This window comes from Mesoplodon densirostris, chromosome 11 (genome assembly GCF_025265405.1).
Source record: "Mesoplodon densirostris isolate mMesDen1 chromosome 11, mMesDen1 primary haplotype, whole genome shotgun sequence".
Lineage (NCBI taxonomy): Eukaryota > Metazoa > Chordata > Mammalia > Artiodactyla > Ziphiidae > Mesoplodon > Mesoplodon densirostris.
Window position 1 is genome coordinate 8,166,226 of NC_082671.1, and position 26,367 is coordinate 8,192,592.

The window sequence follows — 26,367 nt, forward strand, 5'->3', positions numbered from 1 at the left end:
CAGTTTCCCTGGCGGCTGGAGGGTGGAGAGGCTGTGACCAGCCAGGGAGGACAGGTATCGTGGGCCTCCCAGAGGCAGGGCCTCTCCAGCCTGTGATTTGTCAGGGAACTCTCGGCCACCTGCTCCCCTCGTGCAGATGAGCCCTCACCCTGACAGCTGCTCCTTGGGCCTCCTGCTCTAAGCCCTGTCTTCCCTCTCCGAGCTTGCCTGGGGCTCCGGGCAGCCTCGTCCCTCTGGTGCTTGCCTTCTCAGCCCCAGCAGGACCCTGTGAGTCCTGGGGGACAGCAGTGGGCCCAGCCCCGGATGGGAGCAGGGGACAGGGTTGCCCTCCACTTGCCATTCTTTTCTCCACCCAGAGCTGGGCCAGGCCTGTCCATCCTCCTCTCTGGAGCCCCCGGACCTTCCCCCTCTACCCAGGGATCAGACCCTGGGGGCAGCTGGTTGGGGCTTGTCCAGAAGAAGGATTATCCAGATCAGTCCCTTCTAATCTCAGCTCCGGCCTACGTCCTCCCCGTACTCACCGTAACCCTCTCCGCGCCCCACCCGGAGCTAAGGCACACAGTTTTGGGTATTGACAGTGGGCTGTCTCTCACCCTCATTCTCTGGCTCCTGGACTGGTTGCTAGCCAGGCCCTGACTGCCAAGATCATCGCCACTGGTGGGGGCCAGGGCCTGGGGCGCCCCCCCCCCCCCCCCCGCCGGAGCTGTGGTCGTGCTGCTCCTTTGCGCCCCTCCCAAACCCAGCCCTTAATCCTCACAGCTTTGCTCTAATCCTATGGGGCCTGATGCTCTGCCCTCTGCCTGGAGACTGGCCGGGGAAGCACCCACACCCCTTCCTCCCTCCGGGGCTCGTCACGGGGGCTGCTTCTCCGTGGAGTCCTGCACTCCTGCTGCCCACCCCCCCCAACCTGGGCTGGGCCCAAGCCTCTCGGAAGCCACACGCCTCCCGCCCTGTCCTCTCCCCCCACCCCGGCCAGCTGACTTCATTTGCCTGACGTCGTTGGCCCTACCCTTCCCTGTCAGTGCCCCCCCGCCCCCCACCCCCAGCCGGGGCCAGGCCAGGCCAGCTCCCCTGGCAGCAGAGCCGGGGCAGGTGACGGGCGGGCGTCGCAGCTGAGGGAGCGAGGAGACGCCTGGGAACCGGAGCTGGAAGCCTAAAGAGGTCCAGTCAGAGCCCAAGTAAGAGGGAGCTGGGCTGGCTGTGCCCTCTGGGGCTGGGGGCTGCAGGCAGGGCTGGGCCAGCGCAGGGCCGGCTGCACGGGACTCCACACGGGGAGGGCGGGCGGGGTGAGGGGTGCAGACCATCCAGTCAGTTCCATCTGGGGAGTGGGCTCCAGCCTTCATGAGGGGTCCGGTGTGGGGTGTGAGGGACAGAGACATGGGGATCCCCCTACACCCACCCCGTGTTCCTGGCAGGAGCCGGAGCCACCCCTCAAGCTGCCCGCCATGGGGGAGATGGAGCAGCTGCGGCAGGAAGCAGAGCAGCTCAAGAAGCAGATTGCAGTAACCCCAGACCCCTCCCACCAGGGAACCCCAGAAAACAGGGAACCGGGCCCGTGCGGGAGTGGGGCCTGCGGGGGAAGAGGGCTGGGGTCACCCTTGAGTGACGCCCGAGAGACCCCTGACCTGGAAGTCGCCAGAGACCTCCTGAATTTGGATCTCATATTTGAGAGGCGGCCCCAAACCCTAGAGCCCCAAACCCACCCGCATCAGACACCCACGCACCCCCCACACACACACCGACACCCTGCCCTTACCATCCCCTGATGTCTGCTTTCCCCCCAGGATGCCAGGAAGGCCTGTGCTGACATTACTCTGGCAGAGGTGAGAGCTCCTGTCCCCCTGACAGGGCCGGAGGGGAGGAGTGGGGAGGGGAGGGGATGGGGCGGGAGCCCCCTGACCAGCCACAGCCTGGTGCCCAAGCTCTAGTACAGCGTGTGCTTGGAGTGAGGAATGACATGAATTCATTCATTCCACAAACATTTGCGAGGTCAGTCTGCTCTGGGCCAGGCACCGAGTCGGAGACTACGGAGGCGGACTCTGTCCTGTCCTTGTCCATAAAACGAGAGTGATTACCCCCCTTCACGGGGTGGCAAGGATTAAGAGGGGTAGGGCGTTGTCAATCAGGAGCCCTTCGCGACGCTAGGTACTAGCTGTCTAATACTGAAGTCGTCAGTTCTAAGTTGCATTTTTTCACATTTTGACGTCTCGGAAATTGAGATGCATCCAACAATCGATGCCTTACAATTATAATTCGCAGCATTTTTTCCTTCTTAGTGATCCATGTGAGAATCGTGCTTCTTAGAGTTGGTGGCATCTTAGATTGGATTAAATGTTAGTAATAAGAGTAAACAGTTACTGAACATGAGCCAGGCACTGGGCTAAGTTGCTTAAATACATAATTTCATTTCATGTTCACGACAACCCCATAAGGTAGGTGCTATAAACCTCATTTTACAGGCTCAGAGGAAAACAGGCTCAGAGAGGTTAAGTAACTTGCCTGAGATAACAAAGCAAGTAAATGGCAAGTCAAGTCTTTTGACCCTGGAGCCCCAGCCTAAGTCTAGAAGGTCAAAGGAGTTTCAGGGCCATGGAGCTGCTCTGGGTACCAGGGAGAGCTGGCCATGCAGCAGTGGTGGGCGAGGGCAGTCTCCTAGCAGCTGGGTTCATCCAGATGTGTGCATCTCTTCCCAAGTCCGTGTGTGGTGGTCTCACATGGCAGCTTGAATTGGTCAAGGCGGTACTATTTATACGATGGAAATCCCCCTCCCCCTTCCCCTCCTCCCCCAGCCCACGCAGGAGAGGTGGTGGTTAAACCCTTAGCAACATGCCTGTGTCTGTCTCCGCGTCGGTCTAAGCCATTGCCGGGCAGGGCCTGATAACTCTGAGGCTGGGGCCCTGACCCCGAGCCTGGCATGTGACAGAAACTTGTACAGATCAGTGGCTCTGATACTTGACACGTGGGCACGCACCCTGCTCACCCCCTGATTTCTTTTTTTTTTTTTTTTTTTTGCGGGATCTTAGTTCCCCGACCACCACGGATCGAACCCGTACCCCCTGTATTGGGAGCATGGAGTCTTAACCACTGGACTCCCAGGGAAGTCCTCACCCTGATTTTTTTTTTTTTTTTTTGTACGCGGGCCTCTCACTTTCGTGGCCTCTCCCGTTGCGGAGCACAGGCTCAGCGGCCATGGCTCACGGGCCCAGCCGCTCCACAGCATGTGGGATCCTCCCGGACCGGGGCACGAACCCGTGTCCCCTGCATCGGCAGGCGGACTCCCAACCACTGCGCCACCAGGGAAGCCCCTCACCCTGATTTTTAATGCTCCCTTTCCTGCAGCTGGTGTCTGGCCTAGAGGTCGTGGGACGAGTGCAGATGCGGACGCGGCGGACGCTAAGGGGACACCTGGCCAAGATCTACGCCATGCACTGGGCCACCGACTCCAAGTGAGGCTTAAGAGGCGTGGGCGGCCTGGGGTGGGTGTTAGGGGGACACAGGAAGGAGAGTTGGATGGCACGAGTGTTCTCTCCCCAGGCTGCTGGTAAGTGCCTCGCAAGACGGGAAGCTGATTGTGTGGGACACCTACACCACCAACAAGGTATCAGCCCTGTCTCCTGGCCCCTCTGCCGCCCTCCTTCCTGGGGGCGTCCTGCTCCCCTTCTCTGCTCTCCACCTGGGAGCTCAGTGCAGGCCCCCGCTGCCCCGCCCCCCGCAGGTGCACGCCATCCCGCTGCGCTCCTCCTGGGTCATGACCTGTGCCTACGCCCCGTCGGGGAACTTCGTGGCATGTGGGGGGCTGGACAATATGTGCTCCATCTACAGCCTCAAATCCCGGGAGGGCAATGTCAAGGTCAGCCGGGAGCTCTCTGCTCACACAGGTGAGTGAGAGACTGAGGGTCCCTGGAAGCCCCAGCCCTGCGCGGGGGCGGCCGGCAGCCAGGATACTGTCCTAACTACCCCCAGGTTATCTCTCCTGCTGCCGCTTCCTGGACGACAACAACATTGTGACCAGCTCCGGGGACACCACGTGGTGAGGACCGAGCGCTGTGGGTGCTGGGGCTTGGGAGGCACCCCTCTGTGCTGGCCTTTCTCTGTGACCGCCTCCCCTCCCCTCCCCTCCCCCCACCCCGCAGTGCTCTGTGGGACATCGAGACCGGGCAGCAGAAGACTGTGTTTGTGGGACACACGGGGGACTGTATGAGCCTGGCCGTGTCCCCTGACTTCAAACTCTTCATTTCGGGGGCCTGTGATGCCAACGCCAAGCTCTGGGACGTGCGGGAGGGGACCTGCCGGCAGACGTTCACGGGCCACGAGTCGGACATCAATGCTATCTGCGTGAGCAGCCCCCTCACCCCCGCCCCCTCTGTTCTCTGACTCCCGGGAACACCTCTCTACCTCCAACACACACAGCCTTCATCCCCTCCTGCAGCCCCCTGACCCTTTCCTTTTTTTTTTTTCTTTTAAAATTTATGAATTTTTGGCTGCGTTGGGTCTTCGTTGCTGCATGCAGGCTTTCCTCTAGTTGTGGCTTGCGGGCTGTAGAGCACAGGTGCAGTAGTTGTGGCGCACGGGCCTAGTTGCTCCACGGCATGTGGGATCCTCCCGGACCAGGGCTCGAACCCGTGTCCCCTGCATTGGCAGGCGGATTCTGATCTACTGCGCCACCAGGGAAGCCCCCGCCCCTTTCAACTTTCCACTTTGAAATAATTTTCCCTCACAGAAAAGTTGCAAGAGTAACAAAAAGAGCTCCCATCTACCCTTCACCCATATTCAGTTACCTTTCTGCCACATTTGCTTCATCATTCCTTCTCTGTAGAGTGAGGGAGGGATAGACGGACAGACGGACACAGACACACACACACCTAGATGTAGGTATAGACACGCTTTGTCATTAGCTTTTTTTTTTCTTTTCGCTGTACGTGGGCCTCTCACTGCTGTGGCCTCTCCCGCTGCGGAGCACAGGCTCCGGAAGAGCAGGCTCAGCGGCCATGGCTCACGGGCCCAGCCACTCCGCGGCATGTGGGATCTTCCCGGACCGGGGCACGAACCCGTGTCCCCTGCATCGGCAGGCGGACTCTCAACCACGGCGCCACGAGGGAAGCCCTGTCATTAGCTTTTTCCCTGGGTTCTCTGAAAGGAGGTTGCAGACCTCATGCCTCTTTACCCATTAAATACTTCAGTACTTCCTAAAATCAAGGCCGTTCTCTTTCGTAGTCACAGTCTAATTCTTAAAATCAGGAAATTTAAATCGACGCAGTACTACAGTCTATAGTCTATATTCAAATGTCACCAATTATCTGAAAAATAGCAATGTTTTTTTTCTGTCCAGGAACAGGTATCGCATTCCCTTGCCTTGTCTTTTCAGTTTCTTTTAAACTGGAACCGTTTGCGCCCTTTCTCTGTCTTCCGTGACATTGACATTCTTGAAGAGTACAAGCCAGTTTTCTGTAGACTTTCCCTCCATCGGGTTATGTGACATGTGCTCACGATGAGATTCAGGATATGCCTTGGTACTTGGCCCTGTGCTTACACGCTGATCCAGCCGACTGTAGTCGTTGGCGTCTGGGACAGCCTCCACCCTTCTGACCATGTGGCCCTGGGCACGCTGCCCACCCTCCCTCAGCCCCGTGCTCTCCCCTGCAACGTGGAAATACTGTGGAGCAGGGAAGGGGGTAGGGAGCCCGGCTGCAGCTGGCATGTGACACACATCAGCGGTGAAGAGTGACCGTGCTGGCGGTGGAAGGGTTGGGGGCGTGGGGCCAGAGAGGCTGAGGGAAACAGCTGGGCCTGGAGCCACCAGGGCAGGAGCAGGGAGAGGGCAGGAAAGGCAGCGGGCTGCCCAGGTCTGAGTCCTGACCCCTGGCCACCTGTGCCCGCAGTTCTTCCCCAACGGAGAGGCCATCTGCACAGGCTCGGACGACGCCTCCTGCCGCCTGTTTGACCTGCGGGCAGACCAGGAGCTGACCACCTACTCCCACGAGAGCATCGTCTGTGGCATCACATCCGTGGCCTTCTCCCTCAGCGGCCGCCTGCTCTTTGCGGGCTACGACGACTTCAACTGCAATGTCTGGGACTCCATGAAGTGCGAGCGAGTGGGTAAGAGCCTGCCCACCAAGGCCACCTCGCTCCCCTTGTGGGGACCCTCTTACCACTGCTCCCTAAGTATTGGGTAACTGAGCTCTACCCCTAGAAGCCAGTCCCCCTTGTTTCCCAATCTAGGACCACCTTCTCTCAAAGCGAAGTCGCTCTAACGGGCCCTTCTCCACTGCGCCTGCCATGGCTGCTTCCCACTGGAAGAGCTCCTCCCGTCCACCCCCAGACCTGTGGGCCTTGAATGTCCAGTCAGTGCTGGGTTTCAGGGGCATCCACCAAAGGGAAGGGCCATCTCAGGGACTATGCAGTGACCGAATTAGGTGGATGGAGAGTGACCTGATGGCCCTGACCCCAACCTGGGTGCTTCTCTAGGACTGGCCTGGTCTGAAGTTGAATCAGATAGTGTGGCTTCTTCTCTTGGGAGAGGCCAGGCGCCCAGTGAAGATTACACTGGGCCAGAGAGTCAGGATCCAAATCTTAATTCCACTGCTTACATTCTGAGTGGCCTTGGGCAAGTCACTTCTCTCGGGGCCTAAGTCTCCATTTGGAAGCCCTCCCCATTTTCTAGTGCCCTTGCTTTTCTCCCAGCACGTTGACATGTCCAACCCTCCCAGGTCCCTCCCCTCCCCTCACCCACCCCAGGTTCTACATAGAGAGACTGGCCTCAATAGAAGGCCCGCCCCTTAGGGCTAATCCTCTTTCCTCTTCTAGTTGGATGTCTCGCCTAGCTAACCTAGGGGCCGTGTGTGCAGGGCCAGGCTGACTCCTCTCCCTTTTCTTCAGGCATCCTCTCTGGCCATGACAACAGGGTCAGCTGCCTGGGGGTCACAGCTGATGGGATGGCTGTGGCCACTGGTTCCTGGGACAGCTTCCTCAAAATCTGGAACTGAGGAGGCTGGAGGAGGGGAGGTAAAAGGCCATGAAGACACTCGGCTGCCCTCTCTGCTGCCCGATTTCTTTAAGATTTTCTCTTCTGCCGTGCAGCCACCCTTCCCGCCCAGCTTTCCCCTTTGAGGGCGTGGGGAGTACGGGGAGCGTGCCTCTGGGAGGCAACACCAGGGACATGGGTGGGGAACTGCCCCATCTCCTCCCACGGCCTCCCCTCTCCATGGTCCTGACAGCTTCTCCCTTAATGAGTAAGGACAACGGACCCCGGGACCTCCACCCTTGGCAGGCCTAGCAGGCTTCCCATCTGAGGCCACAGGCCCTAGGATTCCCCGCCACCCCAGGGACACCACCCTTGTCTAGACCTGAGTGGCGCAGGGCCCTCAGCCCCGTGACTATGGCTCTGGCACCACTAGGGTCCTGGGCCCCTTCTCCTTCGTACTTTCTCCTTTGTCTACCTTCTTGCCTCTCCTAAAGCGCTGGCAATAAAGTAGTGCCCTGGTATGTCTGTGATGTTTGCCTCCCACCCCACTTCTGTGCCAAACAGACGCAGGTCCCACTTAAGTAATAAAGTATTACATGTGCAATGATAAAGGCTGGGTACCAGAGAGCTGTGGGCAGAAAGGAGGGTGGAGGCAGGAGCCCAAGCCTCATGGGCAAGGCCTGAGCTGGGGCAGGAGGAGAAGGAGGCTGGGAGGGGGGCTGTGCACAACGGTTCCCCACCGCCTGCCTTTGGTGCATATGTGTGTGTCTGTACAGGAGGGCTGTGTTGAGAAGGAATCAGATTGTAAGAGGCCTAAAAAAGCGAAAAAGTCTAGACTTTACCCTACGGGCAATGCGGGACGACTGAAGAGTTTTGAGTGGAGTAGTAACGTGATCAGTGATGCTCCTCGGGAAGATGGCCCTGGCAGCCATGTCGGTTGATGAAATGGAGGAAGGGAAGCCTGGAGGAAATGGAGGGAAACAAGGTAGGAGGCAGGTGGCAAGAAATGCAAGAGCGATAGGACAGAGGGGGATGGGAAGGGGTGGGGAAGGGATTAAAGATGCAGAATCTCCAGGAGGAAGTGACCAACGCCTAGGCTATGGGATATTCAAAGGGAAGGATTCAAGGTAATGGCCAAGGTTAGGGTCTGGCAACTGGGTGGATAGCGCTGTCATTCACTTGGAGAGAGAATAGGGGAGGACGAATAACTGGGGGGGGGGGACTATCACAAATTCAACTTTAGACAAGCTCTGAAGTTCCTCTGGGGCAGCTGGATGAAGATCAGGGTTAGGGAGAGAGACCTGGATGTCACCAGGATACAGATGAGTAAGAGATGAAGGCCTAGAAGTGAACACCCAGGGACAGCAAGAGGAGAGGGCCAAGGACAGTGCCCTGGGGAACACCAGGATTTAAGGGAGGTGCGTAAATGAGGCTTGGAGGTGTCAGTGCGGGGACACTCAGGCCGTGGAACACAAGCACACCCCGCCCCCACCCCAGGCTGCCTTTCTGCATACAGAAGACCCAGTGCAAGGTTTAGGTATAACACTTAAAAACATCATTTAAGTGGGAATGTAAACTGATACAGTGGCTATGGAGAACAGTATGGAGGTTCCTTAAAAAACTACAAATAGAACTACCATATGACCCAGCAATCCCACTACTGGGCATATACCCTGAGAAAACCATAATTCAAAAAGAGTCATGTACCAAAATGTTCATTGCAGCTCTACTTACAGTAGCCAGGACATGGAAGCAACCTAAGTGTCCATTGACAGAGGAATGGATAAAGAAGATGTGGTACATATACACAGTGGAATATTACTCAGACATAAAAAGGAACGAAACTGGGTCATTTGTAGAGACGTGGATGGACCTAGACTGTCATACAGAGTGAAGTAAGTCAGAAAGAGAAAAACAAATATCATATATTAACGCATATATGTGGAATCTAGAAAAATGGTACAAATGAGCCTATTTGCAAAGCAGAAACAGAGACACAGACATAGAAAACAAATATATGGACACAAAGCGGGGCTGGGATGAATTGGGAGATTGGGATTGACATATATACACTACTATGCATAAAATAGACAACTGAGAACCTACTGTATAGCACAGGGAACTCTACTCAGTGCTCTGTGTTGACTTAAATGGGAAGGAAATCCAAAAAAGAGGGGATATATGTATACGTATAGCTGATTCACTTTGCTGTACAGCAGAAACTAACACAACATTGTAAAGCAACTATACTCTGATAAAAAAAATCATTTAAAATCACTTGCTTTAATATACAGAAACACATAAGACACAAAGAAAGCCAAGGAAGCTCAGTCCCAGAGTTGGTAGTGTAGGGGGAGTTGAAGAAAACGAGCCTTTCCGGTCTCCCAGGGAAAGAAGGGGTGAGAGGACACAGAATACCACGAGGCCCCTGGTGAGTCCCAGTGCTGGGGCCGTGCACGCCCTAGTTCTCTACCAAAGGACAGTGCTGATTTTCCTTGTCGTGGCCCCGGCCTTGCTCCCATGCTCGTCCTCCAGTTTTCAGATGTCGTCCAGTTCCCAGAACGGCCCCTTCCTTTAGTTCCCTAACATTTTCACTCAGGGGAGAAGGCCGCTTTCCCTGCGAAAGGCAGTGGGCAAGGTGAGGGAGGGCGGGAGGTTGTTCAGGGGAGAGAAGATCGGGGAAAAGGGCTCCCATCTTTACGGTGGATTTCCTAGTAATAGCTTTCACCCTCTCTCCCTTTACCTGTCGTGGTGTCAGAGTCCCGGGGGAGTTGTCATCCTGCAGGATGGTGAGAGGAGATCTCCCTAGCACCTTGCTGTTTGGTTTCCATCTGCTGCACTTAGAACCTAGGGTTGGTAAGGAGTTAAAACAAGGAGCCAAGATTAGGGGTTTACAGTTTAGTTCTCCTCCATCCATTCATGGACATTATCCCAGAGTGTTCTCCCAATTTCTCTACCCCATACCTTGCCCTTAGATTCTGTACCTGAAGACCGAGGAGTCTCGGGGTCTCTTAAGGGCTTGTCTGAGTCCTGGCTGGCCATAGTGGTTTCCGAGGCATGTCCTATTTCCTCTTCGGAAAACACCTGCCTGGAGGGGAACTCAGTCTGGCTCCAAGGTGGCATCTGATCCTCAAGGGAAAACCGGGTGCCCAGAGGCGAGTCCAGTGGAGAAGATGAAGGTGTCTCTAGGGGCAGAACAGGCTCTGGGGGAAGACTTAATGTGGGGTCTTCGGTCTCAAATACGTCACTCAGCTGTTTCACCAGTGGGCTTGGGGGCTCTATGGGGGGGGAGAAGTGAAATGAGATAGTGACTCTCTGTTACAAAGCATTCAGCAAGGAGGATAAGATACATGAGCCTTGGGCTTCCCTGGTGGCGCAGTGGTTGAGAGTCCGCCTGCCGATGCAGGGGACATGGGTTCGTGCCCCGGTCCGGGAGGATCCCACATGCCGCGGAACGGCTGGGCCCATGAGCCGTGGCCGCTGAGCCTGCGCATCCGGAGCCTGTGCTCCGCAACGGGAGAGGCCACAACAGTGAGAGGTCCGCGTACCGCAAAAAAAAAAGAGTGACATGGGTTCAAAGCAGGAGGATGGAGGCCCCTCCTGATAATGCTGTCACCCAAGGATGCTAGGTGACAGCATTACCAGAATTCCCTGGGCCCAATACTTACCTCCACTGGTCTTCATAGGTGTCCGTGCAATGCCAAGGGTAGGAGATCGGGGATCTGAGTCCTGGGACTGCTTAGGGCCCTCCAGCTGCTCCCCTGATGGCAGGTTTGGTTGAGGAGAGCTCTCTACCTGTCAGGACCAAAGGCTAGAACAAGTCTGGGCCCTCACTCTTCCCCGCCAGGTCTCTAGCCTCAGGTCCACACCCAGACGAGAATTGCCAAGGCCCTCAGACACTCAGCCTACTTCACCGGGATTGAGAATGTGGAAAATAAGGCGGGGGGTGGTGGCGGGGAGTGAGCTCTCTCAGAATCAGGTTAGGCAGAGGCCCCCAAATTCAGACAGTTTCGCTGCCTCCCCCACCCCGATCCTGAGTACCTGGATGGGTGTGCGCAGGATGCCGGCGCTGGGTGAACGGGGGTCCGCCACTCGAGCCAGAAGCTTGTTGTGAGGCGGAGGACGCGCTGGAGTGACTGGGACGCTCTTGGCTGAGCCCATCTCAACCAGGAGAAATAGGATGGGGCAGGGCCCGGCCCGGGCGAGGAAGGGATGCCTGTGAGAAGTGACTCGGGTCTCAGTCCTTACCGCGACCACGTTCGCCCTCTGACTCCAGACCACCCGAACTTCCCCAGTTCCCCGCCGGGGAAGCGCCTGGCCACCGGGCCAGAGGTCTCAGAGGGGATAATGACTGATACAGATGACAAGGCAGCTCCTTCGGGGCCTCCTGGGCCCTCTAACTTATTCACTAATTTATTCAAATCACTTACCGGGCCCCAGTTCCAGCTTTGGATGCAAAACAGCTCGATCCTCAACTCCCGAAGCTAAGTTTCAAACTTCCCGCCACGCCCCTGCCCTGACCCTACTGGCTGAGTCGACCCTGGTTCCTATAGGTCCGCTGTGTGAGACCCGCCTCCAGTGCAGGAAGCCATTGGGCTGGGAGGACGTCTATCATGGGGACCGTGGGGCCAATGGACGACGGCTTGACTTGCCAGGGGTGACGCCTCCTCGATAGGGGGACTTTTGTTCAGTATAGGGCTGCAAGCTGTCTGTCGTAAGACTTTGCAGAATGCCAGTTTTCGCTTTTGAGACCTTCAGTTTCGAAATCAAATGATTTTATTAAAAAATAGAATCATGAATTATTACGCTATTATGTACATATCCAGCTGGAGACGGAGTTATGAAGATTTTTCTGAGGCCAAAGAGATCGTAATCCTTATTGGTCGACGGAGTTAGCAATCACTCGACACTAACTCTCAAACCCCGCCTCATTGGACAGCCCCTTTTCAAATATCAATACTACAACTGTCCTTCTATTTTCCCATTGGACAGGTCCCCAGGAAAGTTTCTGGGATTGACTGGTTTAAACCACCGTCAGTTTCTGCTCTTCAATAGACAGCACGCTAATGGATTGTAGGGTCCCGAAGTCCCAGCAGCCAAAACTCCGGGACCCACCTCACTGCTCTACGTGCGCTCTACCCTGGAGGAGTGGGATTGGCTCTTCCGAGCATCGATTGCATTAGAAGCGCTTTTCATTGGCGGTAGTCAAGAGCCGGGCAGAGGGCGGAGCACTAGCGGGCAGGCTCCGTCCGACTGCCATTCTCGCGCGTCTTTCCTTCAGCGCATGCGCCTAACGAGTGGCGCTCATTGGACTAAAGGGTAGGGGGTGGGGAACTAGAAGCGGTGGGAGCCGCTGTGTGTGGAGGAGCTGCTGCCGGTGTCATGGCGGAGCTGAGTGAGGAGGCGCTGCTGTCAGTATTACCGACTATCCGGGTCCCCAAGGCTGGAGACCGGGTCCACAAAGACGAATGCGCCTTCTCCTTCGACACACCGGTAAGCCCATTCCCCACGGCCGCAGCGAGCACGACTTCCTTCCATCGCCCTGGTCATTCCGCCGGGGCCTGCAAGTCTTGGGCCACCGCCTCCCTGCGGTGCACCATGGGACTTGTAGTCTCCCACGCTACCCCTGCCTTTGCTTCGAATTCGCGGGAGCTGTCGTGTGACTACCACCCCCGGAAGCCACCGCGCCCGCCTCACCCGCACCCGGTCTCGTGGAGCACTGTGGGGATTGTAGTCGCTCACGCCCTTCGTTACCGTTCTAAGCCAGAGGCGCAACCGGGTTGCCGGACTACATCTCCCATGTGGACGCCTGCGAAAGCCTGGGAGTTGGCCTTGCCTATCGCGCATGGCTCTCCGGGTTTTGTAGTCTCGTGTGGGAGGGATGGTGCGACTCCCCCCCCACCCCCCACACACAGTTCTGGGCCCGGGTTGGGGTAGGAGGGTGGGGACTGCAGTTCCCAGCCGCCTAGTAGTCTGGAAGTGGCCTTGAAGAAACCCGGTTCTGAAAAAGGCAGAGTTAGAGAGCCTCCACCCATGGTTAATATGGACAGGGGCCGGGGAGGTGGGTCATTGGTGGTAGGGAGGGGAGGAAAGAGGAGAGGAAAGCTCTAGTCGTTTCTCATTTGAGGTGGATTATGGCCGCAGCCCTCTCTCTTTCTCCCGCCTATCACAGAGAGCAGAGGGAACCCTTTTGAAAGTATTCCCAGAGAGGTGGTTTCTTTCATGGCGGGTACTAAGGCCCCTTTCCCATCCCGCTCCCACTCTTGACTAGTTAGGCAAAGCCGCCACCCACACCGTGCTTCACGTTTTGCAGGCTCCACCCGGTACCTCCCTCCCTTCCTGCAGTTCTGCCTTCCTGTGGCACCCTCAGGCAGACACAAGCCTCCAGCTAGGCCAGAGCCTGAACTGAGAGGGCAGCAGCCTGGCTGGGATCCGCCCCCCTCACCACCCCTCCCTCAAGCCGCTGCTGGGCCCTGCCCAGGGTGTTCAGCCAGACCAGCTCATGGCTGGGAAAACTGCAAGTCAGAGTGGAAAGGCTTCATTAATGCATCGCCAGTGCTGAGGATAGCAGCGTGATCTGAGGCCCAGTTCAGGATCATCACTGTGATTTGTAGGTTGCTTGGTTTGCTAGGCTTTGATCTGGGCCGCAGACAATGTGCTGCTTCTCTGAAGTCTGGCTTTGGCAGAGCTAAAAGAGGACAGCTGCTCAGAGCAGAGCTCCAGGGTTCCCAATCTTTGGTGGAATCAGCGTCTTCTCTTTGCAACATAGGAGTTTAATCACTGCAGAGCTCCCACAGGCCTCCCAGTTTTATCAAGTGCATGCATTGGTGAAGCACTGTTTTTCTCAGGAGGGAAAGGTTTTTTCCTTAATTATCAACAGATGGTAGAAGTCTCCCTTCTTTCAATTACTTACAGTGGTTCCTTCTCTACACTCCTGTCCCTCTCCTTAGTAATGGTTTGAATAATCCAAAAGGGGTTTTTGTAATCTCATTACACTTTCCTTCTCTCACCCTAAGTCAGGAGATATCCATTGGTTGGCTTTGCTAACCAACTTCTGGCATATTTGATTGTCTTCAAATTGGGTTCATGGTAGAAAGAGCTTATTTGACCTCCGTGATGAGAAATGCTCTATTTGTTCATGAACGTTATAAGCCACACTGTCCTAGGGAGTGGTACGGAGCAATCTATGGGACTGAGAACTGCGGTGCGGTGCCCTATTTTTTTTTTTTTGCGGTATGTGGACCTCTCACTGTTGTGGCCTCTCCCGTTGCGGAGCACAGGCTCCGGACGCGCAGGCTCAGCGGCCATGGCTCACGGGCCCAGCCGCTCCACGGCATGTGGGATCTTCCCGGACCGGGGCACGAACCCAGGTCCCCTGCATCGGCAGGCGGACTCTCAACCACTGCGCCACCAGGGAAGCCCCCGGTGCCCTATTTTTAACTCACAGCAGAGAGTTTTTCAAGGCCACTGAGGCTTTAATTCCAGGAAGAAGATGCCTGTCGTTGCTTGGATCTGAGGGAAGACTCTGTTGTTCAATTTCCTCCTTCTCCATCAGTCTCTTCACAAGGGCACGAGTGGACTTGCTCAGTTTGGGGAAAACCCATCTTCCCTCCTCAGCTGTGATTTACAGTGGACACTTGTCTTTCCCTGTTTTCTTCCTGGGTTATATGTGTTCTTGTCTCAGAAGGTGTTGATAGATGGTTCTAGAAAGAGGATGGCTTTGAGGTTGGAGGTTGATGGGACTTCAGTGGGGATTTGGTTATTGGTCGGGGGCGGGAGTGGCGAAGCATCAGGGCGGTGACTGGAGAATGCTGGACTTCATGTCCTTGCCAGACTGGGTCCCAGTTCAGCTGTGAGCCCCAAGCAAGGCATTGTTCCCCTGGAGCCAGGCCTCAGCAGGCAAGGAAGGAGGAGACCCGTGTGGACCAGGGGTCGACTGCCTAGTAGAGTGAGGGAAGGGAAAGGTCTGGCCTTGCTGGCAAGCTCAGGCTTAGGTGTCTTGTTCAGGTGCTGGCATCTGTGCTCCTCCGGTCTGGAAGGTTTGCTGAATCTTGGAGGTCGGGTGGGGTTGGTCATGGTGTCCCTAGATTAGGTTCAGTGTCTGACATGGAGGTCTCTCCAAGTCTATGGTAGTTGATCCCCATTCACTCTCCGGATCTCTAGGCTCCAGGAAAGAGGTAAAGGGAGTTCTCTGCAGTATACCAAAGGGCTCCAGAAAAGGAGCAGGAAGGAAGAGGAATGGTGACTGATAGGTGTTGCTCAGCCCCGGTGTCCTTGTGGGTTGTTATCAAAGTCCCAGGACGATGGGGAGACTTAGCCAAGTGCCGGGTCCTAAAAGGCTAAGTGACTCGCCAAAAGCCACACGGTGTTTGAGGACAGATCTTTCTTCCGGAAACCCGCAGTTTCTGACTCCAGGTCTTGGTTTTCCATTGCCAGGCCTCATCCTGCCTGTGTTCCCTCCCCTGCCTCTTGTCCTGCAGGAGTCTGAGGGTGGCCTCTACATCTGCATGAACACATTCCTGGGTTTTGGGAAACAGTATGTGGAGAGACATTTCAACAAGACCGGCCAGCGAGTCTACCTGCACCTCCGGCGGACCCGGCGCCCGGTAGGCAAGGCCTGAGGACATTCGGGCCCATCCCACTGGGCCCCCGTATTGAATCTGTCTGTTCCATTCTGACCTCCCACAGGCCTCAGTTTCCCCCTCACCTATTTCTGTTGGTGTCATTAAAACCCAGCACGTGTGTGTTTTAGCTCCTTTCTCTTCCGAGATTAGCCCACTCCATCCCGTCCACCCTCCTCATTGGTACCTTCCTTGGTGCGCGTGGCTGATGCTGCCCTGCGTGCCTCGTTGCAGAAAGAGGAAGACACGACTGCAAGCACTGGAGACCCCCCCCGCAAGAAGCCCACCCGTCTGGCTATTGGTGAGCATCACTGCCGTCCTGTTCTCCTCCCTGAGCTGGCCATTCCTGCTCTCAGAGGTGCTAGGAAAGCCCCCGAAGGACGGGCCTGATCCGTGGCCCTGAAGCTCTGGAGGGGACAAGGTGAAGTGCTGTATCAGAGGAGGGCTGTCGACCTGTGGTGGTGGTCCTACTCCCCCTCTTCTTCCCTGTCTTACCAGGTGTCGAAGGTGGGTTTGACCTCAACGACGAGAAGTTTGAATACGATGAGGATGTGAAGATCGTCATTTTGCCGGATTACCTGGAGATAGCCCGGGATGGGCTGGGGGGACTGCCTGACATTGTCAGAGATCGGGTATGCACACCTTCCTGCCCTACCGAAGAGTCTAGGGCAGGCGGGGCCAGAGCAGTGATGTCGTGGGCAAGGCCCGAGAAAGCTGAAGACCACGGGGCTAGAGGGGCATGTGGGGCTGCGGGATGGGTCCTGTCTCTCACCCTCTGCTTCCCCCAGGTGACCAGTGCGGTGGAGGCCCTACTGTCGGCCGACTCAGCCTCCCGCAAGCAGGAGGTGCAGGCCTGGGACGGGGAGGTACGGCAGGTGTCTAAGCATGCCTTCAACCTCAAGCAGCTGGACAGCCCTGCTCGAATCCCTCCCTGGTGAGGCCTGGCCCCGCCACCTTGGGGTGCAACCCCCAGAGCTGGGGCAAAGAGGCCACCCTCCTGGGGGTCTGGTGGGAGAGAGGGTCGGGAGCAGGCTGAGGAGGGAGTCCTGGGGGAGCTGAGCTAAGTGAGGGCACCTCCAGAGGAGAGGAGAAGGGAGAGGTCTTGGACCAGCGGGGGACCCACCTCTCCCATAAAGCCCTGACCCATATTTCGGCTAATTTTCTTCTCCCGGGGTCAGTGGCTGGAAGTGCTCCAAGTGCGACATGAGGGAGAACCTGTGGCTCAACCTGACCGACGGCTCCATCCTCTGTGGCCGGCGCTACTTCGACGGCAGCGGGGGCAACAACCACGCCGTGGAGCGCTACAGGGAGACGGGCTACCCGCTGGCCGTCAAGCTGGGCACCATCACACCCGACGGAGCTGGTACTACATCCCTCCCACCGCCGACCACCTCCACGCGGAACTCGCGGGGTCTTAACCCTTAACTCATTTCACATGACACGAACAAGATGCCCGTTTGTTCTCGTGATAAACGATGAAAATATTGCAGTAAAACTGAATTTGCAGTTAATCCCCCAAATCCCAGTCCCCTTCCTAGGGGTCACCGTCGTTGTCTTTTAGTGAGTATTCTTTCAAACCCATCTCACTCTAGAACCTTCCCTGTAGGGTGGAGACACAATGAATTCCAACCCTTACCCTGTTTCACCCCATCTTCCCGGACAGCCAGTCCCAGAAGGGCTTACGGCCTCACTGATGCTCGAGGGAGCTGAGAGCGTTACCCTCACGGCTCGTCCTTCCATCCCACCGAGGCCTCTCGGGGCAGGGGCTGGGGTTGGTGGTCAGGCGGGGCCTGAGCCGCCCCCTCTGACGCTGCTGCTGTCTCCTGTGCTAGATGTGTACTCATACGACGAGGATGACATGGTCCTGGACCCCAACCTGGCCGAGCACCTGTCCCACTTTGGTATCGACATGCTGAAGATGCAGAAGGTGAGACCCCTTCAGCTTCTAGAATCATTTCGTCGTTCACTGACTACTCCTGAGCTCCTACTATGTGCTGGTCACTGCGAATGAGACGGGGTGGTCCTCGCTCTCATAGGCTTCTATTCCACATAAGAGGCAGGCGTGGATCAGATGCTCACACAGATACGGGAGTAACTGCAGACTGTGGAGGGTGTGCAGGAGTATCCAGGGGGCCACCTAGTCCAGGGGATGGAGGAAATGGCCCTGAGGAAGTGATGCTCGGGTGATCTGAGGGCGAGAAGGGGTGGCTTCAGCATGGATGAACGCTTCAGCTCGGGGGAGTTGAGTTCGTTTCATCCCCTCATTTGGGCAGAGGCCTGCTGCCTAACGGGCCCCTGGGACAGTTGCCTGTGGCCTTCCGGAACTTGCACTGGAGGATACCCAGTGGGCCTCCCGTGTCAGAGCCCATAATTCAGCACAGTCCAGGCTCCAGCTGGCTCTCGTCCTAGACCAAGTGAGAGAACGGAAGAGACGCAGGGCTGCGTTCCTTAGCCTGTCTGCGGTGCCCCTTCCCGTGCAGACGGACAAGACGATGACAGAGTTGGAGATAGACATGAACCAGCGCATCGGCGAGTGGGAGCTGATCCAGGAGTCGGGGGTGTCGCTCAAGCCCCTGTTCGGGCCCGGCTACACAGGCATCCGCAACCTGGGTAACAGCTGCTACCTCAACTCGGTGGTCCAGGTGCTCTTCAGCATCCCCGACTTCCAGAGGAAGTGAGTGCTGCCCTCTCCCCGAGGCCGGCCCCTGGGCTGTGCGCCCCTGATCCCCGCTCCTCCCCTGGTGGCCAGCCTCCAGGCACCCTCCTTTGGCTGCCCTCGGGACCTCTGTTCTAGCTCAGTCTTAGTTCCTGGTACACGGCGAGGGGAGCAGGTTCTAGGGCTGCGTCACCGTCAACCTGGCCACACACAAACCCGCTGGTGGGGCCACACGCCCAACCCCAGGGCCCCCCGAGGCCTCCTGACTGACTCAAGGGCGAGCAGGTGGTCTTTATTTTAGGCCAGTGACATCAGGTGAGCACCTAACAGGTACATGGAGCATTTGGGGATAGGGGAGGGCTAGGGACGTGACGATGGAAGAAAGGCAGGTTCTCAGCATAAGTGAGTTTACTGTCTAATTGGGAAGGCCTGGTGCACACGTGAAAACTTAGAACATATTGACACGCTCTGTTCAAAGAATATGAACCGTATTTATCCTTCTCCTGGGCTGTCTTCTCCCTTCCCCCGACTCTCTCTCAGGGAGAGGGCTGGAGTGCCCTGCATGCTGACCGAGTTGGAAATGGGAGGGAGGGCAGGTTGCTGGAAAGAAGTGGACCCCAAGGGTCAACTGCGTGCCTGCCTGCTCTGGAGGGAACCTGTTCGCTGAGCTCGTAGGTAATTGCTCCCTTCCCTTTTCCTCTGGGCCTGGGCCAAAGCCCCTCCAATGGTCCTTCCCTTTGCTCTCAGATATGTGGATAAGCTGGAGAAGATCTTCCAGAACGCCCCGACGGACCCTACCCAGGATTTCAGCACCCAGGTGTATGTAGCCAGGCCTGTGTGCCTTCTTGCTCCTCCATGACCCCCTGGGGTGGACAGCAGTTTAGCCCCTGGCCAGCTAGAGGCTTTCAGATGACTGCCTTCTGGGCATTGCTGTCTGCCTTGAGTTGGGTTCCCATGGAATCTAAGGATTTTCACATTTTAGAGAGCTGTCTAAGGCGGCTTTGAGCAGGGGTTGAGCTGGGGAGGATGAGGTGTAGGTTGGTGTCACACAGAAGCTGAGTGGTTCTCTTGGATGTTAACGCAGGGCCAAGCTGGGCCATGGCCTTCTCTCGGGAGAGTATTCCAAGCCAGCAGCAGAGTCGGGCGACGCGGAGCAGGTGCCAGAACAGAAGGTGAGTCTGGGCCTCCATCCCTTTCAGGCTCTGGAATTGTGGGGAAACTGAGATCCGGGAGGTGTCTAAAGAAGGCCACTTGGTGGCCTCTTGGGCCCCAGCTGAATCGCCGCCCTGACTCTGCCTAGGAAGTCCAAGACGGCATCGCCCCTCGGATGTTCAAGGCCCTCATCGGCAAGGGTCACCCCGAGTTCTCCACCAACCGGCAGCAGGATGCCCAAGAGTTCTTCCTTCACCTTATCAACATGGTGGAGGTGAGGGCGCTCTTCACACACCTTCTGTCTGCCTGCGATTCAGTTCCCTCCCTTCTCCTTGCTGCCCATTCTTTCCCGTCAGCCCTGACCCACTCCCAGCCCTGGGACCCCACGGCCTTCGCGCCCTGAGCTTTCCCTGCGAGGAGCAGTTGCACCTGAGGAGAGCAGCCAAGGAGTGACCCTTATAGTCGCTGGGCTTGCAGCCTAGTGAAGGACGCACCCAAAGAAAACGATAGGCGGATGCTGAGCACTTAGAAAGTACAGGCACTTGCCCACGCAGTCCCACCGTGCCCGGATGGGCCAGGATGGGCGGGTTGATTGGGGAAGGCTTCTGCTCTGCTCTGGCAGCCCTGCACCTCTTCGTGGTCGTCTCTCTTCCACTCCCCTCTCTCCCTGACCCCCCAGTGACTCTTCTAGGCTCCCATCCCAGTGCCTGGCTGCCCAGACCTCCCCACCCTGCCTCTTCCCCATAGAGGAATTGCCGGAGCTCTGAAAATCCTAATGAAGTGTTCCGCTTCCTGGTGGAAGAAAAGATCAAGTGCCTGGCAACAGAGAAGGTGAAGTACACCCAGCGAGTGGACTACATCATGCAGCTGCCGGTGCCCATGGACGCGGCCCTCAACAAAGGTGGGCACCCTGCTCTCCCAGCGGGGCCTGGAGGCGGAGGCGGAGGCCTGGGAGCGGAGCTTGGGTGCCTTACAGAAGCAGAGCCTGCGGTCCGCTCTGCTCCCCAGCCAGAGGGCTGAGGCGGGGCTGTTGGGGGCAGGTGGGATTAACCTTGCCTGCAGCTGGTCAGCAGAGCTGTGTTGAGAAAGAGGCCAGATCACAGACGGACGTGTGTCCGGTAGGTTTGGAGAGGTGGAGGAGCTGAGGTGGTCGTGGACGCAGCGCCAGTAGGGAGAGGCTAAGGGGGGAAAGGGGCAGCCCCCTCTGAAGGACCCACCCACTGTTTCTGTCACCAGAGGAGCTCCTGGAGTACGAGGAGAAGAAGCGGCAAGCCGAAGAGGAGAAGCTGCCACTGCCGGAGCTGGTTCGGGCCCAGGTGCCCTTCAGTTCCTGCCTGGAGGGCTATGGGGCCCCCGAGCAGGTGGATGACTTCTGGAGCACGGCCCTGCAGGCCAAATCTGTAGCCGTCAAGTAAGTCCTGTGGGTCCAGGCCCGTGTCAGGGTAAACCCAAAGATGCTGTCAGCCTTTGTTTGCATTCTCGAGTCCCTCTGTGGTCAGAATCTCAGACTTGTATCAGTTGAGGCTGGTACCCCGGTCCAGGAGGCCCCAGCAGGAGTGGACTCGGATAATTGTGACACGTTACCTTGACCTGCCCCTGCCAGTCCCTCGTCTCTCTTGGGATGGGATCAGTTTCCAGGGCAGCCTCTCTCTGCTCACTTCCCCAGCCCTGGCAAAGCACAGGCACTTAGTAACAGTCGTGGACAGAAGTGAAACTTCTAGTGTATGATCTTACTCGTTGCTCACCCATCCTTGGGCGTGAACTTGAGATGTGAAAGAGTCTCTGGTCTCTGGGATTTCAGCCATCTGCCCCTTTGCTGCTCCTGCCCGTGAGACGCCCCCGCCCCTCCACCGCCACTTCCCCGGCTTCTGCTTCTCCTTGTCCACAGATGCTCTTGATGCCTGGCCAGGGCAAGAAAAGAATATGGAGCGTCTTCTGGGCTGTTAGGTCTTCTATCCATGACAGGCTGAACCCAGGGTGGGGCTTTCAGGAGAGGTTCTCTGGGTACCAGAACATTCTCTCTTCCCTAGGACCACACGATTTGCCTCATTCCCTGACTACCTGGTCATCCAGATCAAGAAGTTCACCTTCGGCTTAGACTGGGTGCCCAAGAAACTGGGTATGGTGGCTGGGACGAGCGAGGGAGGTTAACCAGAAAGTGCTAGAAAAAGAAGGGGCCTTAACACATAAACTAGTGCTTCTCCAACTTCCCTCTGAAAGGGGAAACATTACCTTAGATGTTTCAAAATGTGTCTAGTTTGAAAAGCGCTGACTAAAAATATTGACTTCTTTAATTTTTTACTTTTTTCACTACTTTTTTTTTTTTTTTTTTTCATTTTTGCGATACGCGGGCCTCTCACTGTTGTGGGCTCTCCCACAAGTTGCGGAGCACAGGCTCCGGACGCGCAGGCTCAGCGGCCATGGCTCATGGCCCAGTCGCTCCGCGGCATGTGGGATCTTCCCAGACCGGGGCATGAACCCGTGTCCCCTGCATCGGCAGGCGGACTCTCAGCGACTGCGCCACCGGGGAAGCCCTTCACTACATTTTTTAATTGAAGTATAGTTGATTTACAACGTTGTGTTAATTACCGCTGTACAGCAAAGGGATTCAGTTATATATACACATTCCTTTTTTTTTAGTATTCTTTTCCATTATGGTTTATCATAAGATATTGAATACAGTTTGCTGTGCTGTGCAGTAGGATCTTGTTGTTTAACACTTCTTCGATTTTATAGTTATGACTTAAAACCAAAAGTTATCTTCATAGTTTTATATAATTGGTAAGATGCTTTCATTTTGATAATCTTGAAACAGTTTTTTACGGGCCCTACAGGCCCCTGATGACTTTGCGAACTGCAGAATTAACTTCATTTCCTAGATAAGTCGAGCCCCACGGAAGTATAGAATCATTCTGTGGCGCAGTCGGAGGCCCTTTCCTGGCTCGTGGCTCATTGGTGGTAGATCCAGGACTGGAATCCTGGTCTCCTGAACCCCGGCCCGTGATGATTTTTATTACACTGAGACCCCTGCAATGGGTCCTGCTCTGAGCAGCATCTTACTACAGAGCAGGATGGGGGGAGGGGCTTGAGATTCCTGGAGTGCTTATCCCCAGAGGGCCTCGGGGAGCTGCTGAGGTGACCTCTGTCCTGCTGTTCCACTTGCAGATGTATCCATTGAGATGCCAGAGGAGCTAGACATCTCCCAGCTGAGGGGCACAGGGCTGCAGCCTGGAGAGGAGGAGCTGCCCGACATTGCCCCACCCCTGGTCACTCCGGATGAGCCCAAAGGTAGCCTTGGTTTCTATGGCAACGAAGACGAAGACTCCTTCTGCTCCCCTCACTTCTCCTCTCCGACATGTTAGTGACTCTTCTTCCTGCCTGTCTCTTTCCCTTGCTGATGGGGGTCTTCTCTGCCTGCCTCCCCTTGTCCCTGTCCATTGTGTTTCTCCTGTCCTCCCTTTCAAATTTCCTCTGCCCTCCTGATGGACGTGAGGACCAATAGAGCACCCCCAGCCACATCCTCTGTGTGGCTGGCTAATTGCCTCTGCCCTCGTTCACCTTGAGTTGGGTAGGGGGTGGGGGCCAGGTTATCATGCTCCAGAAACGGCCTGTTCTGAGACAGTGGGCAAGGAAGGGGCTCCCTGGGGGACCTCTAGCCTCAATTCTGTACCTTGAGGATACTGCTGGCACACGTGATGTTGTGTTGTCATTTTAGTTCTGGAATAAGGTGCCAGGCCATGGAGGAAAAACACATGGAATGGGTGGCTGGAAGAGGGCTGGGGGTGGACTGTGGGAGCGAGGAGGGGCAGGGAGTGGCCCAAGGAGTCAGGCCCCTGTGCCCGCGCTTCTCCGCCAACAGCGCCCATGTTGGATGAATCGGTCATCATCCAGCTGGTGGAGATGGGCTTCCCGATGGACGCCTGCCGCAAAGCCGTCTACTACACGGGCAACAGCGGGGCCGAGGCCGCCATGAACTGGGTCATGTCGCACATGGATGATCCAGGTAAGCAGAGCTGGGGAGCTGGGGGGTGGTGAGCAGGCAGGGCCAGCACCCTCCCGCAAACACTTCCACCCCCTCACATCCGCAGATTTTGCAAACCCCCTCATCCTGCCTGGCTCCAGTGGGCCCGGCTCCACAAGCGCATTAGCTGACCCCCCGCCAGAGGACTGTGTGACCACCATCGTCTCCATGGGCTTCTCCCGGGACCAGGCCCTGAAAGCCCTGCGGGCCACGGTATGGGCGCCCCCAGATGAGGACGGGACCTGTGGGAAGAAGCGGGTGGGAGCCAGGTTCCATCCCTCGTGAGCAAGACCGAGGATGACCTGTGTGGTACGGCCAGTCTGGGGCTCTGCCCTTTAGGGGCTGTGATGAGGGAGCAGGGGGCTTCACTGGGGGCTTTCTGACCCTGACTTTGCTAAAAAATAAAAAGTAACGCTTCCCTCCTCTCCCAGAGTAATAGTTTAGAACGGGCTGTGGACTGGATCTTCAGTCACATAGACGACCTGGACGCGGAAGCTGCCATGGACATCTCCGAGGGCCGCTCAGCTGCCGACTCCATCTCCGAGTCCATACCGGTGGGACCTAAAGTCCGGGACGGTCCTGGAAGTGAGTGTCCCGGGGAAACAGGGCGGGCCTGGTAGGATCTAGCCAGTCGGCTTCCAGGTCCTCATCCCAGGGCAGCTTGCTTCCCTCGGGGGGCACAGAGGTCAGAAGCTTCCTTCCACCGACGTGACTCCTGAAGGTGGGATCCTCGGGGGCTGATCCACACCCCCTGAAGCCCCGTCCTGGGTGTGAGCTGCTGGATGCGTCCGCCCTCACTGTCTCCTCCCCTCCCCCTCCGTCCCTAGAGTATCAGCTCTTCGCCTTCATTAGTCACATGGGCACCTCAACCATGTGTGGTCACTACGTCTGCCACGTCAAGAAGGAAGGCAGGTGAGGGGACGGCACGTGCCTTTTGAATGGGGCAGTGTTTCTGGGGATGGGGAGGGGCATCCTGGAAGTCCTAGAATATTTGTGAGGGACAATAAAGCATTGCCTCATGGTGGCGCAAATTCACCAGAAATAGACAGAAAGCCTGACGGCAGAGGTGGGCAAACCTAGGGCCCGGGGGCTGAACCCCGCCACTTGCTTTTATAAATAAAGTTTTTACAAGCACGGCCACACTTACTCGTTTATGTATCGCCTGTGGCTCTTTTCACGCTGCAACAGGCAGGCTGAGTAGTTGTGTCAGACCGGATGGCCTGCAAAACCTGAAACATTTCCTGTCTGGCCCTTGACAGACAAAGGTTGCTGATCCCTACCTAAAAGGCATGGGTGCAGGTGGTTCTAAAGATACCACAGGGTCTGAAGACACCGAGTAGAGTAGGAATGACCCTGTGAGATCAGGACGTTCCCTTGAGACAGGTGGCAGCTGGACTGTAGGTTTGGGGACCCAGGCAGAGAATGTTGGGAGCCTTTGCCCCAGAGTCACCAGGGTCAACTCCAGGCGCCACGTCAGAGAGACTGAGTTGAGAATGCCTGGGTTGTTCATCCTTTTCCCCCACCCCCTTCCCCAGATGGGTGATCTACAACGACCAGAAAGTGTGTGCCTCTGAGAAGCCGCCCAAGGACCTGGGCTACATCTACTTCTACCAGAGAGTGGCCAGCTAAGAGCCTGCCCTGAGCCCTTACCACTGAGGGCGGGGGCAGACCACCCAGCATGAGGGATGGGCGCCCCCCTGCTCTGTACCCTTTTTCTTTTCGTCCCCAGCAGCAGGGAAGAAGCTAGTGGCCATGGGAGAATGGCCAAGCAAAGCGGGGGGCGCTCCGGAGACTTTGGGGATAGAGCAGGAAGGGGACAGGAGGGGCCGGCTGCCTGTCTGTGAGGAGACGGTTGCTTTCCTGCCCTTGACCCCATAGTGCCCTGCTTCTCTGTGATCCTGCCGGCCTGGCGTGGAGCGGGCTTGTTTGTGTGTGTGGTGTGGGTGTAGCTTTGTGCAGCCTCTTCCACAGGAGGGGGCTTCTGTGCCTCCCCTCCCCACTTCGTGTTTGCTCCCCGTGTGGTCGGGCAAGGAGGGACATAAGGGAAATGGGGACCCCCCTCACCCTCTTGCCTCAGTCTTTTCCCCACCCTGTCTCTCCCCTGTCCTTCTCTGGAAAATGCCAAAATACAGGATGTGAATAAAAGTACAATGGCTCAATCGTGTCCTGTTTGATAACTTGGGGGAGACTGTTAACCCCCTGGGGTTAGCAGGAGGGCCAGTTTCGGAGAACTCCCGGCCCCAGCCCTTTGACCCTCGTGCCCCCTCGTAGGCAGTTCTGTGCTTTTTACTGTTCTAGCGCTCTTGGGAGATGGGGGGCTGAGTGAGGTGAGCACTGGGGGAGTAAAGCTGAGGGGTGCGGGCTGTCAGATGACGAGAAGTGGAGTGGGGTGACAGCACAGATGGGGTGAAGAGTCCTTCCTTCCAGCCATCACAGGAGAGGGGGCCCAAATGGGTACCTCCCAAATGTCCCCAGTGGCTAGGGAGCCCTGGGCCCCAGGCCCTGCAGTCCCTTGTCAGGCCTTGGCCCGCTGGAGTAAAAAGTGGGGTACTCCGTGGACTTCCCTGGTGGCGCAGTGGTTAAGAATCCGCCTGCCAATGCAGGGAACACGGGTTTGAGCCCTGGTCCGGGAATATCCCAAATGCCGCAGAGCAACTAAGCCCGTGTGCCACAACTACTACTGAGCCTGCGCTCTAGAGCCCGCGAGCCACAACTACTGAACCCCGTGCTCCGCAACAAGAGAAGCCACTGCAATGAGAAGCCCGCGCACCGCAACGAAGAGTAGCCCCCCGCTCATCGCAGCTAGAGAAAGCCCACGCGCAGTAACAAAGACCTAACCCAGCCATAAATAAATAAATAAATAAATAAATAATAAAATAATTTTTTTTTAAAAAAGTGGGGTATTCCTGGGGTCAGGGCAGACTTCTGAACTGGCTCTTAGCTGCACCGTCTCCAC

The 26,367-nt window shown here is 56.6% G+C and overlaps 3 protein-coding genes across 6 annotated transcripts; 2 read left to right on the forward strand and 1 right to left on the reverse strand.

Moving 5' to 3' along the window:
- The first annotated feature begins 63 nt into the window (after positions 1-63).
- Positions 64-7,487, forward strand: GNB3 (G protein subunit beta 3). The gene is made up of 10 exons (XM_060112317.1): positions 64-1,178; positions 1,416-1,502; positions 1,785-1,823; positions 3,340-3,446; positions 3,535-3,598; positions 3,716-3,878; positions 3,964-4,030; positions 4,134-4,335; positions 5,880-6,096; positions 6,877-7,487. The coding sequence occupies exons 2-10, from the start codon at positions 1,446-1,448 to the stop codon at positions 6,981-6,983; spliced, it is 1,023 nt and encodes a 340-aa protein (XP_059968300.1). The 5' UTR covers positions 64-1,178; positions 1,416-1,445; the 3' UTR covers positions 6,984-7,487.
- A 1,738-nt stretch (positions 7,488-9,225) lies between these two features.
- Positions 9,226-11,478, reverse strand: CDCA3 (cell division cycle associated 3). Of its 2 annotated transcripts, XM_060112319.1 has the most exons (6): positions 11,392-11,478; positions 11,003-11,177; positions 10,630-10,756; positions 9,946-10,239; positions 9,705-9,808; positions 9,226-9,578 (listed from the first exon to the last, which is right to left on the reverse strand). In XM_060112319.1, exons 2-6 carry the CDS (start codon positions 11,120-11,122, stop codon positions 9,423-9,425), a joined length of 801 nt encoding a protein of 266 aa, XP_059968302.1. In that variant the 5' UTR covers positions 11,123-11,177; positions 11,392-11,478; the 3' UTR covers positions 9,226-9,422. The 2 variants fall into 2 exon arrangements, with proteins under 2 accessions (XP_059968302.1, XP_059968303.1); XM_060112320.1 differs by lacking the exon at positions 11,392-11,478 and having other exon boundaries at positions 10,630-10,752; positions 11,003-11,084.
- Positions 11,479-12,264: 786 nt separating this feature from the next.
- USP5 (ubiquitin specific peptidase 5) lies at positions 12,265-25,570 on the forward strand. 3 transcript variants are annotated; one of them, XM_060112309.1, is made up of 20 exons: positions 12,265-12,454; positions 15,442-15,567; positions 15,817-15,883; positions 16,081-16,214; positions 16,371-16,516; positions 16,761-16,945; positions 17,415-17,509; positions 18,063-18,256; positions 18,986-19,057; positions 19,323-19,410; positions 19,539-19,664; positions 20,138-20,291; positions 20,627-20,801; positions 21,421-21,509; positions 22,556-22,747; positions 23,250-23,393; positions 23,479-23,624; positions 23,843-23,996; positions 24,239-24,323; positions 24,947-25,570. In XM_060112309.1, exons 1-20 carry the CDS (start codon positions 12,344-12,346, stop codon positions 25,038-25,040), a joined length of 2,577 nt encoding a protein of 858 aa, XP_059968292.1. In that variant the 5' UTR covers positions 12,265-12,343; the 3' UTR covers positions 25,041-25,570. The 3 variants fall into 3 exon arrangements, with proteins under 3 accessions (XP_059968292.1, XP_059968294.1, XP_059968293.1); XM_060112311.1 differs by having other exon boundaries at positions 24,239-24,319; positions 24,947-25,033; XM_060112310.1 differs by having other exon boundaries at positions 12,266-12,454; positions 22,556-22,678.
- The last annotated feature ends 797 nt before the right edge of the window (positions 25,571-26,367 follow it).